The sequence below is a fragment of the Macrobrachium nipponense genome, chromosome 5, assembly GCF_015104395.2.
Source record: "Macrobrachium nipponense isolate FS-2020 chromosome 5, ASM1510439v2, whole genome shotgun sequence".
Lineage (NCBI taxonomy): Eukaryota > Metazoa > Arthropoda > Malacostraca > Decapoda > Palaemonidae > Macrobrachium > Macrobrachium nipponense.
In genome coordinates, this window is record NC_061107.1 from 142,983,745 (window position 1) to 142,998,744 (window position 15,000).

At 33.5% G+C, this 15,000-nt stretch overlaps 1 protein-coding gene across 1 annotated transcript in view; it reads left to right on the forward strand.

Annotated features, from left to right (window-relative positions):
• LOC135215686 (receptor-type tyrosine-protein phosphatase epsilon-like) overlaps nucleotides 1–15,000 on the forward strand; it is a gene marked incomplete in the record, with an annotated part of 194,636 nt that overhangs the window by 130,403 nt on the left and 49,233 nt on the right. The window contains 6 exon segments of the mRNA XM_064250634.1: nucleotides 9,267–9,350; nucleotides 9,691–9,744; nucleotides 9,855–9,979; nucleotides 12,571–12,706; nucleotides 13,076–13,225; nucleotides 13,430–13,520. Coding sequence (XP_064106704.1) covers nucleotides 9,267–9,350; nucleotides 9,691–9,744; nucleotides 9,855–9,979; nucleotides 12,571–12,706; nucleotides 13,076–13,225; nucleotides 13,430–13,520 — 640 coding nt within the window.

Consider the following 15,000-nt stretch of genomic DNA (forward strand, 5'->3'; position numbering starts at 1 on the left):
ATTAACAGCTTAACCATTAAGGGTGTTGTTTTGGATACAAAGAACATAAGGACATATGTACTAAGACAATAAAAGTGAAAGTTAAACAGTGGTTAAATAAATAGTCAAAATATAATGCCGTGTGGTACTGTTTCCTTGAATGTATGTTTAAAATTTAATGTGTTACTTGTTGGTTTTAAATACAAAATTACAAAATTACATACAGGAATAAAAATGAATATAGAAATTTAAATACAGGAATAAAAAATATTTTATAGCATGCATAAAGGTACAAATCAAATCATTTCTGTTTATACATAAATGTGTATAATATTAAATTTGAGTGAGTGTGTGTGCGTGTTTCTAAATGGTCTATGTTGGTTAACGGCTGCAGATTCGTGTTGGGCGTGGCCTCAGCGACCTGAGCGAGCATGTTACTTGGCTCTAGCTGGGTCCTCTCATGTCTTTTAAGGGGCGCAAGCCAACAGGGACCAGACAGCACGCCCCAACCCACCGAGAACATTAAAAGACATGAGAGGATCCAGCGAGAGCCAACATACTCGCTCATCTTGCTTGGTGAGACGTTCCTGCGCGAAGTCAGATTAATCAACAGATATCACAAGTTTAACATACGTCTAGAATTTGAGAAATATCTAGAAGTGTTCGTGAAATATCGGTGATAAGATTAGTGTGAAAATAGTAGGATAAAGCGTCTTCTAAGTTAGTTTATCAAGTGAAATACTGTAAATCAGAACAAGATGGCAGTAAGTTCCAACTGCGGAAAAATATGGCGAGATTTAGCTTGCTTGGCAGATTCGCAATACGATGAGGTAGCAGGAAGGGAACTGGCATTTCTGATTTATGAAATCAGCAACAGTCCTAACCAAAAAGATACAAAAGCATTCATAGATATATTAGAAGGATACAATCCTTCAAACTGGAACAAATCAACTGAAAACATCTTGAAAATAATTGAAGAAGTTCCAAATAAAATCCAAGTGGTCAAGAGACTCATAAAGAAAATATACATAAACCAACATATTCCGACAAAGAAAATGAATAAAGTGAACCTTGTGAATATCCTAATTGATGCATTAGGAAAAAGAATGCCAAAAGCATGTAAACTGTGTAAGGTGTGGTATAGCATAGTTAATCCACAAAACCTAATCAGAAAAAATGTGTGCATGCAACATTCCGACCCATCCACAGTGTGCTGAGGTAATGCAAGATATGAGAAAAGACACAAGAATTTTTTGCTCAACATGTCTACCATGGATAGACAATGTTATTAAATCAAGATTGAATGTACAAATAGTTGAGGATGAAGAAGAAGAAGAAGAGGAAGAGTGAAGAAGAAGAAAAGAGGAAACGTAAGAGAGAACAAAAACAAACTGAAATGACAGAAAAGAAATAAGGAAAACAAAGAACAAGATAAAAGTATGGATGCAGAGATACTCATTGATACTACATATGAGGCTATAAGCAGCATACCTACGAAGAATAAATTACGATATGACAACACAAAAGAAAATGCGAAGAGGCTCTATCCAGATCTACACAATGACGGGAAAGAGGAAAAAATATACAAAAAAGACAAAGTCTGCAACCTTTTGAAAAGAGGGAATTGCAGATTTGGAGAAAAATGTTACTACAAACATCCTCAAGGTATGTCACAACTATGAAATATATGGTAAATGTGCATACCTAGATGGATATGAGGATGATTGCAGAGATCTACATCCAAAAATATGCAAAAACCTAAAAGAAGGAAAAGGATGTAAGTTCGACAAAAAATGTAAATATATGCACCCTGTAGCCATGAAAAATAATCAAATAAATAATCAATCAAGTAATAAAATCCAAAATAAGAAAGAAACAAATAAAGAGAGGAATGAAGAATATCAGGTAAAAGAAAAAAGCAAGCCATCAACGAGATATGCAGAGGTGTCAGCAAAAAATTTTCAATGCATCAGCTCGAAGATTCTACTCAAGAGATAATAACTGTTTTTATTATGCAAGAGGATTTTTTAATGCAGAATATGGAGAAAATTGCAGATTCAGACACAAAATGAATAATTATGGTGAAGGAAGAACAAATATTATGGAAAAGTTGGATTTTTTAATGTCAGAATTTTCTGGAAATGAAAAAAGAACAACATACCAGAACAGGAAAGAGACATGGGAAAATCCTTATTATTACCAATATTAAATGAAGGAGAAAACACGCAAACCATCATAGTGATGAATGCGCAGGGTTTAGTTACGAGTAACTCAAAAAGAAAAATAGAGTACTAAGAAGAACTAACCCAAATTGAAAAGAAAATAGATATAATGAATATAAGTGAAACCTGGTATTCCCAAGAGACTGGGAATGATGATCAAATAAAAGGGTTCCGAACTTATAGATCAGATAGAAAAATAGGAATCAAGGGGGAACCGCAATATATGGGAAAGACAAAAAACAAGGAAAAATATATGAGAAATATAGTAACTCAGAATGTGAACTAATAGCGGTAGAATTTGAATCTGAAAAATTAATGAACATAGTAATATATAGACCTCCCAATACTAAAGAGTTTGACTTAATAATAGAAAAATTGGATGATATATGTAGAAATCACAAGGACTGGACTATTCTCCTATCTGGAGACTTCAACTTTCCTTTCGTAGACTGGAAAGAACGAATAGGAGATTGTGGATGTACTTATACAAATAAAAAAAAGAGAGTAATAGTAGTGCAGAAGATAAGAGGCAATTCGAAAAGCTATTAGATATGCTACTAGAATACAACATTCAACAAATAAATCACCTGCCAACAAGAAAGGAAAATACTTTAGACCTAGTATTTGTGAACGAGATGAATTATGTTAAAGAAATAATAGTTTATAATGCGAGTATTTCAGACCATAATGTCATAGAATTAACAGTCCATTCCAAAGCAAGTGAAAACAGAGATAAGCAAGAAATGAAAAAGTGGGAAGGATATGGAAAATACAACTTCTACAGTAAAAATATAAAATGGTCAGAAATAAATGAAGAATTAAACAAAGATTGGGATAACATTTTCGTAAGTGATGACATAAAGGTAAATAAGGAGATATTATATAAAATATTAGAGAAAATAGTGGATATATATACCGAAGAAGACAAGTAAACATCAGTCATGCATACCAAGAGACAGAAGGATCTTGTTCCAGAAAAATCAGAAAGTGGAAAAAAGGTCTTGCAAAAGAAAAAATGCATGGAAAGTTATAGAACTAAAAAGTAAGATAGAAAATGCAGAACAAAACAAGATTATTACAATCCGAAAAAGGAAAATTAAAAACGGAACTTGGAAGAAAAAACCCTATTAAATATCAAGCAAAATCCCAAACTATTATACTCATATGCGAAGAAGATGAATAAAAGAAGAATAGAAATAGGCCCTCTAAGAATTGAAGGGAGATTAACGAATGAAAAAAAGGAAATTTGCAACATATTGGCAGAACGATATAAGAGAGAATTCACCCCTAGAATAGAATAAATGAAGATAATGATATAGAAGTAAGGGATGAAAATAGTGAATATTTAGCTGACATAGATATTAATGAAGCTGATATTGTGCAGGCTATTAATGAAATTAAAAATGGAGCTGCTGCAGGGCCTGATGGAGTGCCTGCTATTTTGTTAAAGAAAGTAGTTCATTCTATCGCAAAGCCACTTGCAATATTATTAAGACAAAGTGTAGATACAGGCAAGATTTATGATGAGCACAAATTAGCATATATTACCCCTACTTTCAAAAGTGGATCAAGACTAGGCCTGTCTAACATCACATATTATGAAAGTGTATGAAAGGGTAATGAAGAAAAATATTATGAAACATTTAATAAAAAATAATTTGTTTAATAAAGGACAACATGGTTTTGTACCCGGAAAAAGTACACAAACCCAACTGTTAGTCCACCGTGAGAACATATTCAAAAATATGAAAAGCGGAAATGAAACAGATGTGGTTTATTTAGACTTTGCAAAAGCTTTTGACAAAGTAGACCATAATATATTAGCGAAGAAAATTAGAAAACACAATATCGTGGATAAAGTAGGAAGATGGTTAAAAGAATTTTTACACAACAGAAACGAGAAATCGGATGAAGTCAAGGTAATAATATCCGGTGTGCCGCAAGGTACGGTGTAGCTGCAATACTGTTTGTTATTATATTGAAGACATAGACAGTAATGTTAAGGATTCAGGTAGTGAGTAGTTTCGCAGATGACACAAGAATAAGTAGAGAAATTACTTGTGATGAAGATAGGAACGCTCTACAAAGAGACCTTAACAAAGTATATGATTGGGCAGAGGTAAATAGGATGTATTTAACTCTGATAAATTTGAATCAATAAATTATGGAGACAGAGAAAGAAAGCTATATGCATATAGGGGACCTAATAATGAGACAATCACAAATAAGGAAGCAGTTAAAGACCTTGGTGTGATGATGAATAGGAACATGTTATGCAATGATCAAATAGCAATTCTGTTGGCAAAATGTAAAGCAAAAATGGGAATGTTGTTACGGCACTTCAAAACAAGAAAAGCTGAAACACATATTATGCTTTATAAAAAAATAAAATGTTCGTAGTCCACTTGAATATTGCAATATGATATGGTACCCACACTATCAAAAGGATATTGCACAAATAGAGAGTGTACAAAGGTCCTTTACAGCTAGAATAGAAGAAGTTAAAGACCTTGACTACTGGGAAAGACTACAATCCTTAAAATTATATAGTCTAGAAAGGAGAAGAGAACGCTACATGATAATTCAGGCATGGAAACAGGTAGAAGGAATAGCAGAAAATATCATGGAACTAAAAATATCAGAAAGAGCAAGCAGAGGTAGATTAATAGTGCCCAAAACTATACCAGGAAAAATAAGGAAAGCACACAGGACATTAATCCACTACGCACCAGCATCGATAATGCAGCGTCTATTCAATGCGTTGCCTGCTCATCTGAGGAATATATCAGGAGTGAGCGTAGATGTGTTTAAGAATAAGCTCGACAAATATCTAAACTGCATCCCAGACCATCCAAGATTGGAAGATGCAAAATATACCGGAAGATGTACTAGCAACTCTCTGGTAGACATTAGAGGTGCCTCACACTGAGGGACCTGGGGCAACCCGAACAAGATGTAAGGTCTGTAAGGTAAGGTCAGGTCGCTGAGGCCCCGCCCAACACGAATCTGCAGCCGTTAACCAACGCAGACCATTTATGTATAAACAGAAATTATCTGATTTGTACCTTTATGCATGCTATAAAATATTTTTAATATTTGTATTTAAATTTCTATATTCATTTTTATTCTTGTATGTAATTTTGTAATTTTGTATATAAAACCAATATGTAACACATTAAACTTTAAACATACATTCATGGAAACAGTACCACATGGCATTATATTTTGAATATTTATTTAACCACTGTTTAAACTTTCATATGTCTTAGTACATATGTCCTTATGTTCTTTGTATCCAAAACAACACCCTTAATGGTTAAGCTGTTAATCCCCAGACTAACCAGTACCCATACCTCAAGTTTCTACTTCCCACACGATGAAATAAATAGGCCGAAAGGCCAGATTGTAAGTCAGTAGTTGCTTGATAATACCATAAGGCGAAACAGCTGTCGCGACAAAATTCAATAACAAAATTCAATAACTTGCAGATACCTGCAAGAAACTTAATAATAAATGAATATTTCTAGAATTAGAACACTACATATGACCCTAATCATGCTCCCCAAGTATTAGGCTAACTTTTAAATGAAACTAAAGTTACTGTAATTTCATTTAAAAGTTAGCTTAATACATTACCCTTAAAAAAAGAAATAAATGGTTGGTAAAAATATAGGAGTCTGTGAAGATTACAGTCAAGCCCCCATATTCAGGTTTTTGAGATTCGGGACCCACCTATACGCGGATTTTTCTTTGGACCCCATCTACCTTTTATTCGCAGGGAGTTCGCCTGTTCGTAGGTTTTTCCAATGATAAATTTTCACTAATTAATATATTTTGTTGTTATTTTCCTGACTAAATGAATTTTTATGATACAAAAGTGACTTACTAATTTTCATATATTAATATTGGTTAATACTGTATTGGTAAGTTTAATAAGATTAAATGATATCCTATAATAAAAATAATAATTTCTCTCTCTCTCTCTCTCTCTCTCTCTCTCTCTCTCTCTCTCTCTTCTCTCCTAATCAAATATATTAATTAATGTAAACAGCAGTAATATAAATTCATTAAAGAAAATACTTTAGTGAATTAGTGAGATATTAATTTAGATATTAAAAAATTATGTAAGAATGAAGGAAATGCCAGTCTTCCCACATCTTTCTTTTAACTCCAGTTACTAAGCTGAGGTCCACAGCTGTCAAATATATCAATTAATGTGACAGCACCGGGAGCAAGTGCTCTCTCTCTCTCTCTCTCTCTCTCTCTCTCTCTCTCTCTCTCCTCTTAATGAGATGGGAGAATTTTTATGGTGTATAGTATATGTTTATTAATATTTTCAAATAATAATAATATTAAAATTGATAGTAATTACACTGTAATTACAAAATTTATGTGATAGTATTTTAAAGAAATAGAATAATCTCTCTCTCTCACTCTCTCTCTCTCTCTATCATTTGCCCCCCATGAGATATGTATGTCATAGTGGTAACTCTCTCTCTCTGTTTTGGCTGAAGTGTTAGAAGTGTATGTATATATCTTTAAGGGTACTACTACATTTTATGATGAAATATTAATATACAGTACTAATGTTCAAATAATATTAAGTTTAGTGAGGACTAAAAAATAACAATGAGACTTTCTTTCGCTTTCTCTCTCTTACTAACGAATGTTTATTTGTTTTGTAGTATAAATAAATGATTTACCTAATAACTAATTTTCAAATATTAATATTAATGAAAGGAATAGTGACTCCCAGTCCTTTTATCCACCTCGAAAAAGGAGGGCGGGGAGTAATGACAGTTTGATATACTATTGGCGGAAGGGAAGGAGTTGGAGTCGTAAGGAGTTATTCTGTGTATGTGTGTCTCCAATATTATTCTCCCTGTCTCAGAAACAATTCATAATTTCACTCTTGATGGTTAGATATATGATGATGTCATTCAGTGCGCTCTCTCTCTCTTCCTCCTTCTCCTCTCTCTCTCTCTCTCGTCTCTCTCTCGTCTCATCTCTCTGTGTTATTGGCTGCACGTATATATTTTTAATGGTAAAATGTCTAAGATGACTTAGAAATTATTTTAATAATATAATCTCAAAGATTAATACGGTAATAGGATAGTAATTTAATGTATATTTGAAGTAAGATGTCATTTGTGTAATTAAGGTATATATTTGGTATCTTAACTTTCAAGATAGGTAGTTATAAGCGTTTTTTAGAAGTGGTTCTAACTATCCGAGGTTTTAACTATGGCGTGGGGAGTCGGGGGGGGGGGGGGGGGGATGTCTAGTACGCCTCCCTGCTAATACGGGGGAACACTGTACATGTACTATTTCTCTCTTCTTCCCCTTTCCACCCAATCTATTTTTAGGAGTCGTCTCAACCTCATTTTTAACAACTTCTTTATTCTGTGTCTGTCTATGTTCTGAAATTTCTTTCCATGAATAAACCGTACTTTTTATATGGTCTAATACAATACTTAGTTATGTCTATGTTTTGGAACGTCGCATTACAGTTCTAGATGGTGAAGATATAATGAGATCAGTTTAAAATTAACTACCGCGAACGAGAGAGAGAGAGAGAGAGAGAGAGAGAGAGAGAGAGAGAGAGAGAGAGAGGTCCTTACTTAATAGAGTGAAATTATGTTGGAATTATTACAGAGAGAGAGAGAGAGAGAGAGAGAGATTTTAAGAATCCACTGACCTGTTAATAACAACTCTCGCCCACCTGTGCGTTAAATAGACATATTTGACAGCTCTGGCCTCATTGTGTTAAACAAAAGATAAAGGAAAGGAAAGATATTTTAATACGAATTTTGTAATTAATATTGTTATTATTATAATTTGAAAATATTAATAAACCTATACATGTACTAACAACATTCCCTCATCTAAGTAAGAGAGAGAAAGAGAGAATTACGCAGAAATCCATTGATTTGTTAATCCAACGCTCCCCCACCTGTCACATTAAATTGACATATTTGACTGCCCTGGGTTGACCTTCTCTTCCAGTTAAACAAAAGATGAAGGAAGGACTATTTTTTTTTTCTTTAAAATACTGTCCACACACATATACATACAATAATATATATATATATATATATATATATATATATATATATATATATATATATATATATATATATATATATTATTCTCATATATTTATATATATTTAAGAATACATAAATATATATATATATATTATATATATATATATATCTATATATAATGTATATATAGAATTATATATATATAGATATATATATATATATATATATAATCTAATTTAATTATTATTCTCACATATTTATATATTTAAGTTTATAATAAATATAAATATATATAGTGCATGTATAACTGTAATATGAACATATATATATATATATATATATCTATATATATATATATATATATATTATATATATATATATATAATATATTATATGTAGTCTAAGGCACAAAAGTAAATTTTACTTTAGGTGATCAACTATGAAGGCTAGTAAAAATTGTTTGATCATTGTCCTCATATGTAGGGAACGTTAGAGTTTATACAACATTTGTTACTGGGTTGATGTGTTACTGATGAAGATTCCGTGTATAGTACTGCTACTACTACTACTACTAATAATAATAATATCTGAACTTTAGTGAAATAGCTTGTGATAAAAAAGAACAACTATCCATATTGCTCTACATTTAACATACCATTCACACCACTCTTTACCTACGTTACTGTACTGGATTCATATCAACTGTGCATCTGATGTCTAGACCCGTCACTTCTGACGCTCCGGATTGGCTTTTGATAAGCCAGTTACAGGGGCTGGATTCTGTCTCTCTCTTGAGAGTTCATATAGGCAGGATGTATGTTCCACCTTTCCTCAGGGATACGTCTTTCAAAAATATACCTCAGGAGAGGTAGAACATACATCCTGTCTATATGAACTCTCGAGAGAGACTGAGAGTTTCCAGCCCTGTGATTGGCTTATCAACAGCCAATCGGGAGCGTCATAAGGGACTGGCCTGTCGATGTGAATGTACTGTAGTTAATAATTTGGTCCACAACAGGTGAAAGTCGCCCAGTATTGGCCTTCGGAAGGATCTATAACAAAAGGAGGAATAGACATCACTCTTGTATCTACTGAATTTAAGGTGAACTAATTCAACTTTCACTTTTCATCATATTGATCCCTCTTGCTTCCTCCACAGTTTTCTACCACGTTGACAGTATCCCTTTTTTGAAGAGATTTCTTTTTCATCCTCTGAAAATAATGATGTCAGATTCAGTGAATTTAAAACCACATTGACTTGACATGGTCATGATTCATACTAGTGATGTTTCACTTGAGGATTAGTCTGTCCTGTTTCCTAGTTTTGAGCCTCGAAACCGCTTTCTTTATCAGTTTGAGTTTACTGTTTGAATAGTTAAAATTGCTATTTATATTTGAAACCATTACTATCTTTTTAATTCAAATTTTTTTATTACTAACAGATGGATTTCATCGTCCGTACCTTTACTGCAACTGATCAAACTGAAGTCAGAAAGGTTCGTGAAAACTAAAATACTTTTCCCATTCATTAGAAATATTTTCAAATTACCTTTTTATCGAGAAAAATACAGAATATATTTTAATCTTCTGTTTATCAACTACTCAGATTCAGCAGTATCAGTACACAACATGGCCAGATCATGATGTCCCCGAGAATCCCTATGGGGTGGCCCAGATGATCAATTCTATTCGAAGGGAACCTCTTACAGGACCAGTTGTTGTACACTGCAGGTAAGAAAATCTACAGCTGTCTTTAGGATATACATAATAATAAGGACATGATGTCTGCTGATTTGGTAAAGACATAGGTTTAACTTAATTTAAGAATTTATAGTGAGGTTCAGAACTTGAAGCTGTAGAATGCGTCATCTCTTGCCATATCTCCTAATCAGCAAAACTCCCTGAAAAGATGAGTTGCGGATATGTAATTATCATTCTTCCTTTGTGAAGTGTAACTTCGGCTATATTTAGGCTGGATGAAAAAGAGGGAACTTCCGTTTGATGGCATCATAGTTATCCTATTAATTTTGAGTTTCAAACGTGTTTGAATCGTTATTAGCCTTCCTGATTATTCTGATTGTGGTAACTTACTGCGTTCTGTGGTAGATTTGTTTTGTTTGTTTGTTTGTTATTATAATTAATTAGTTAATAATACTATACTTGTTGCCGTGTTCTTGGAACAGTAACAACTTTTTTTTTTCTGCCAATTACAACAATTTCTTTCAACTTTTCCATCTGTGGGAAGGAGAACTCTCATAGAAAAGGTGAGTGAAGTTTGAGGCCGAATGTGATCCATCCTCCTCCAACTTTTCCTTCACTGGCCATTCCTCTTCTCTTCCAGACTTTATTGGAGAACTACCTCTTTCTTGGCATCAAGTATTCCTTGACTCATTGTGCACTACAGTCATACCATACCAAATAATAAAAATGAACCAATTCGATTCTGCTCTAGTTATTCAGACTTTTATCTCACTATGTTCTTGTTTCCATTTTACAGTCATCACTGACTCTTGCTAACACTCACTTGTAACTTTCTTATCTAGTTAATATTTCAAAAAATTTTATTAGCTTCTACAACATCACATCTGTGTCACCAACTAACACTAAACATGCTCCTGGATTAAAAACTGAAGGGTTGATTTTATTGTCAATTTCCGTTTCAGCGCTGAATGACCTCATAGGTCCTAGTGCGTGGCCTTTGGCCTAAATTCTATATTCAATTCAATTCTTATGAATAGGGTTATAAAGAGTTTGAGAGAACTTGACGTAGAATAACTTATAATACAGTTTCTACAGATATAGTATGAATGAATAGAAACAGAATGGTATGGAAAGTAAGTTGTTGAGGGCATTTTGAAATTTTTCTATGTGAAATGGACAAATTTTACAATGTGTAGATAGGGAATGTGACTAATTTTCTAATAGTATACAGTAGCTATGATATACATATACAATGCTGTTTAATTAAATGAATGGAAAAAAAGAATCCACGATGGAATGTATGGCTGTGATATTTACAGGTTATTTAGTGGTGCTTGTTGATGGCAGAGATCATGCAGAGACAAGTAAACCAGTTCAGCAGTGTCTGTTCACAGATGAGATTGAAAGTGGTCGTAGCTTAATAAGTGTATTTGTATTTAAGTAAAATATATAGCACCCTCTGCAGACACAGTGTAGGGGGGTTTAACTTTAATCAAAATGAAATTACTATAAGCCAGAGTAATTGCACCTGTGCATTGATGTAGTATATACATACTACATCCACGCACACACACACACACACACACACACACACACACACACACATATATATATATATATATATATATATATATATATATATATATATCTATATATATATATATATACATATATATATATATATATATATAATAATATATATATATATATATATGTTAAGGGGTAAAAAAAAACCCATTTAATTAAAAGGCGAGAACTCCTACCTCATAGCAAGACCTACCTTGGTCTGTTCCCATCACCTGTCACCCGTGTAGCTAGCTGAAAATTAATCATTAAATTTTAGGCGAAATCAGACTCTTGCTATCTAAAAATATAATTTTATTTTCCCAAAATAGCTAACATAAAAATGGAATAAAATGAATTAAAGGTAATCCCAAAGAAAATCATTAAACCACCATTAATCTTCCACAAAACATCATGTATATAATTATCCCCCTTATCCTCACCTGTCAGACAACCACATGAGTCTTTATCAATATACGTCATATAAAAGTCTAGAGAGTTCATTTTCAAGTAGCAACAACCGAATCCATCTGAAATTAAGAAGCCATATATCAGACAATGAAATGTTAAAGTTCGTCAATAATATTAAGTGTGCACCACCACCACACTTCCCTTCTCAATGCATCTGAAATAAATATCAATGTTCTAAATGTTCTTTACCTTTCCCGATGGATCTTAGCGCCTCCTCGGATCTCCAAAGTCCCTTAGGACCACTACGACAGTTTCTCATCTAATTCCCCCATTAATTCCCATACTAGTGAACACTCAAATTCGCGCATGCTAGTCTATCCTGATGTATGTGTTTTCCCATTGTTCATGTACGCAGCCTATAACACACTGATGTCACTATCGTGATTCCGAACTAACCAGGTCATTTGCACGCTCGCAATTTCAGCAATGCGGACAGTAATATTATGATGCGTATGCTAGTCTTGTCTGTTCCAATGTTTGTAAGCTTCTATAAACAATTGCCTCGACCCATAACCAACCAACCAACTGTTTTTCGCATTCCAATCTTGTTCACGTCACTCGTTATATATATTGTCTCTTCCTAATAGCGCTGGCATTGGAAGAACCGGGACCATCCTATTCGTACTGGGGGTTTTGGACCAGATCAACAAATCAGGGTATATGGACGCTAATGAAGTTCTTGTCAAGCTGCGAAATGGAAGACCCAGACTTATCGAGAGTACTGTAAGTAGAAAATAGTTAGATATTTTTCATTGAGATTTGAGGCATCTTCCAATGCAATGTGTTTAGTTACACAGCAAAATATTAAAAATGGTTATTTATTATTCATTATACTTCCCTTTCTTGACAATTATTGAATAGATGCAGTTTCTTGTTCTCCACTTATGACTGCTGGCTGCGCATTGTACTTCATTCTCGAGTTTTTTTTTCACTGCTTTATTGAATTCACATGAGAAACATAATACGTATTCAGTCACAAATGTATTTTTTTATTACATTGATAAACACTCGTTTTCTCACACTTAGCAGGACATTGAACTACGATACTATTTGGTTGGCTTTCACTTGTCATTTGCTTCTTTTATATCTCAGACACAATACAAGTTTGCTCACGCTGTCTTACGAGAGATCCTCTGTGGGCAATGTTCTCGATTCTCATGCCATGAGTTTCCTGAGGCCCTCCTCGATTTACGAACACCTCAGAATCAGACTAATATATCCATCCTTCAGCAACAGTTTCACGTGAGTTTTGCGGTAAAAACTATTCAAAGTCAAAGTCAACTTGTTACATTTGGATTTTGATGCATTTAAAATGGTAATGAAAGATAAGTTAAACATGTGTGATATCATTATGAAAGGTAAAGTAATTCAAAATTGAGTTGCTTCCATAAATCTGTATTTCCGGCATTATTCTTTAATCAAATTCTCTTCTCTTATACTTTTCAGGAAATAAAACAGTTGCCAAAAGACTTCACATTCAAATTTGCCCAGCGCCCAGAAGTGTCTCATCTAAACCGTGATCCAAAGATTCTACCTCGTGAGTTCAGCTTTTTGTTTAAGAGACTACGAAACACCTGATTTGTTGTGAAACATAATTTATGATAAACTGTGTCGTAATAAACAAACATCATTAGAGTGACATTTCTAAAGGGAACAGCTAAAAAAAATCCAAAGATTAGCAGAGCCCCTTTTGTCTCTAATCTTTCTTACTCAGTTACTGAGAACATGAATTTACACACACACACACACACACACACACACACACACACACACACACACACACACACACACACACACACACACATCTGGGGTCACACAAAATTCCAAGATATATGGGTAGAATCTTTACTTCCCCAAAAACTAACATGACACAAAAATTAATTTAATTGAAAACCCAACTAAAAAACGTAAAGTCATCTCAAATGATTACCACACCAGTTCCTCAATCTTCACAATAGCTCACATAGATATCACTATTTTCCGCAAACTCAGAAAAGTAAACATGTCGATAAATAAAAGTCAGAATTCCCATTTTTGCGACATTGAATCCACCTAAGGGGTAAGAAATCATAACCTTTAGAAATAAAAAAATAAAAATGGATGAGCATAAAATAATGGGAATAAAAAAATGTTTCTGTATACATGAGAGAAAAACTTATAGAAATTCAATGTTTTTTCACTGCACTTCGGATTCTGTCAGGGCACCCCTAAATTTTTCAGTGTTCAACAAAAGTCTTGCAATTTCCAACACTAAACAGTTCTTTCTTTTTACTATGTAGATCTTGTGTGCCCCCTCATGCTTTCCTCACTGGTAACCGCTAAAGAGCTTGTCGTCTGATCCCGACTTACCTACCATCGGAATAGTCATCTCACAGTTCTGATGTTCGTGTGTACGAACACACTAAATTGTTCTAGAATGTTCTATATGACGTCATTATCAGGTGACATCTATGACCGCCCGGTAGATCGCTTTCCATGCGTACGTGCTTGCATCCTCGATTTGAACTGTTTTACGATCGTCAGCAAACACCGTCCGTTTACCTAGAATATTCCCTGATCATTGTTGACATTTGGAGCTTTTTCCAAAACACGGTCACTGCATTTTGTTGAACATTCCTGATAGAGTCCGTTGCTCTCTGGGAAATATGCGCATTATTAACCTCTTCTGTAGAGCGGGGTTAAATATATATATATATATATATATATATATATATATATATATATATATATATCATATATAGATATATCTATATATATATATATATATATATATATGCGAATACTTACTATATTTTACTAAAGGAAAATAAATATTCGTCTTACACATGTATCGCTTCTTTGATTTCTTCTGTTTTCTTGTTCAATACACTTTGTAACTTATTCAGACTTTGGGTAAGTAGAATTAATGTCTTACATAATATTCTGTCCTTCCTAATGATTTTTTGGGGTATGGTTGAAGAGGAGAAAACACCTCAGATCTATCTAATCTACTAGAAATTTCAAAAGCCCTGATGACT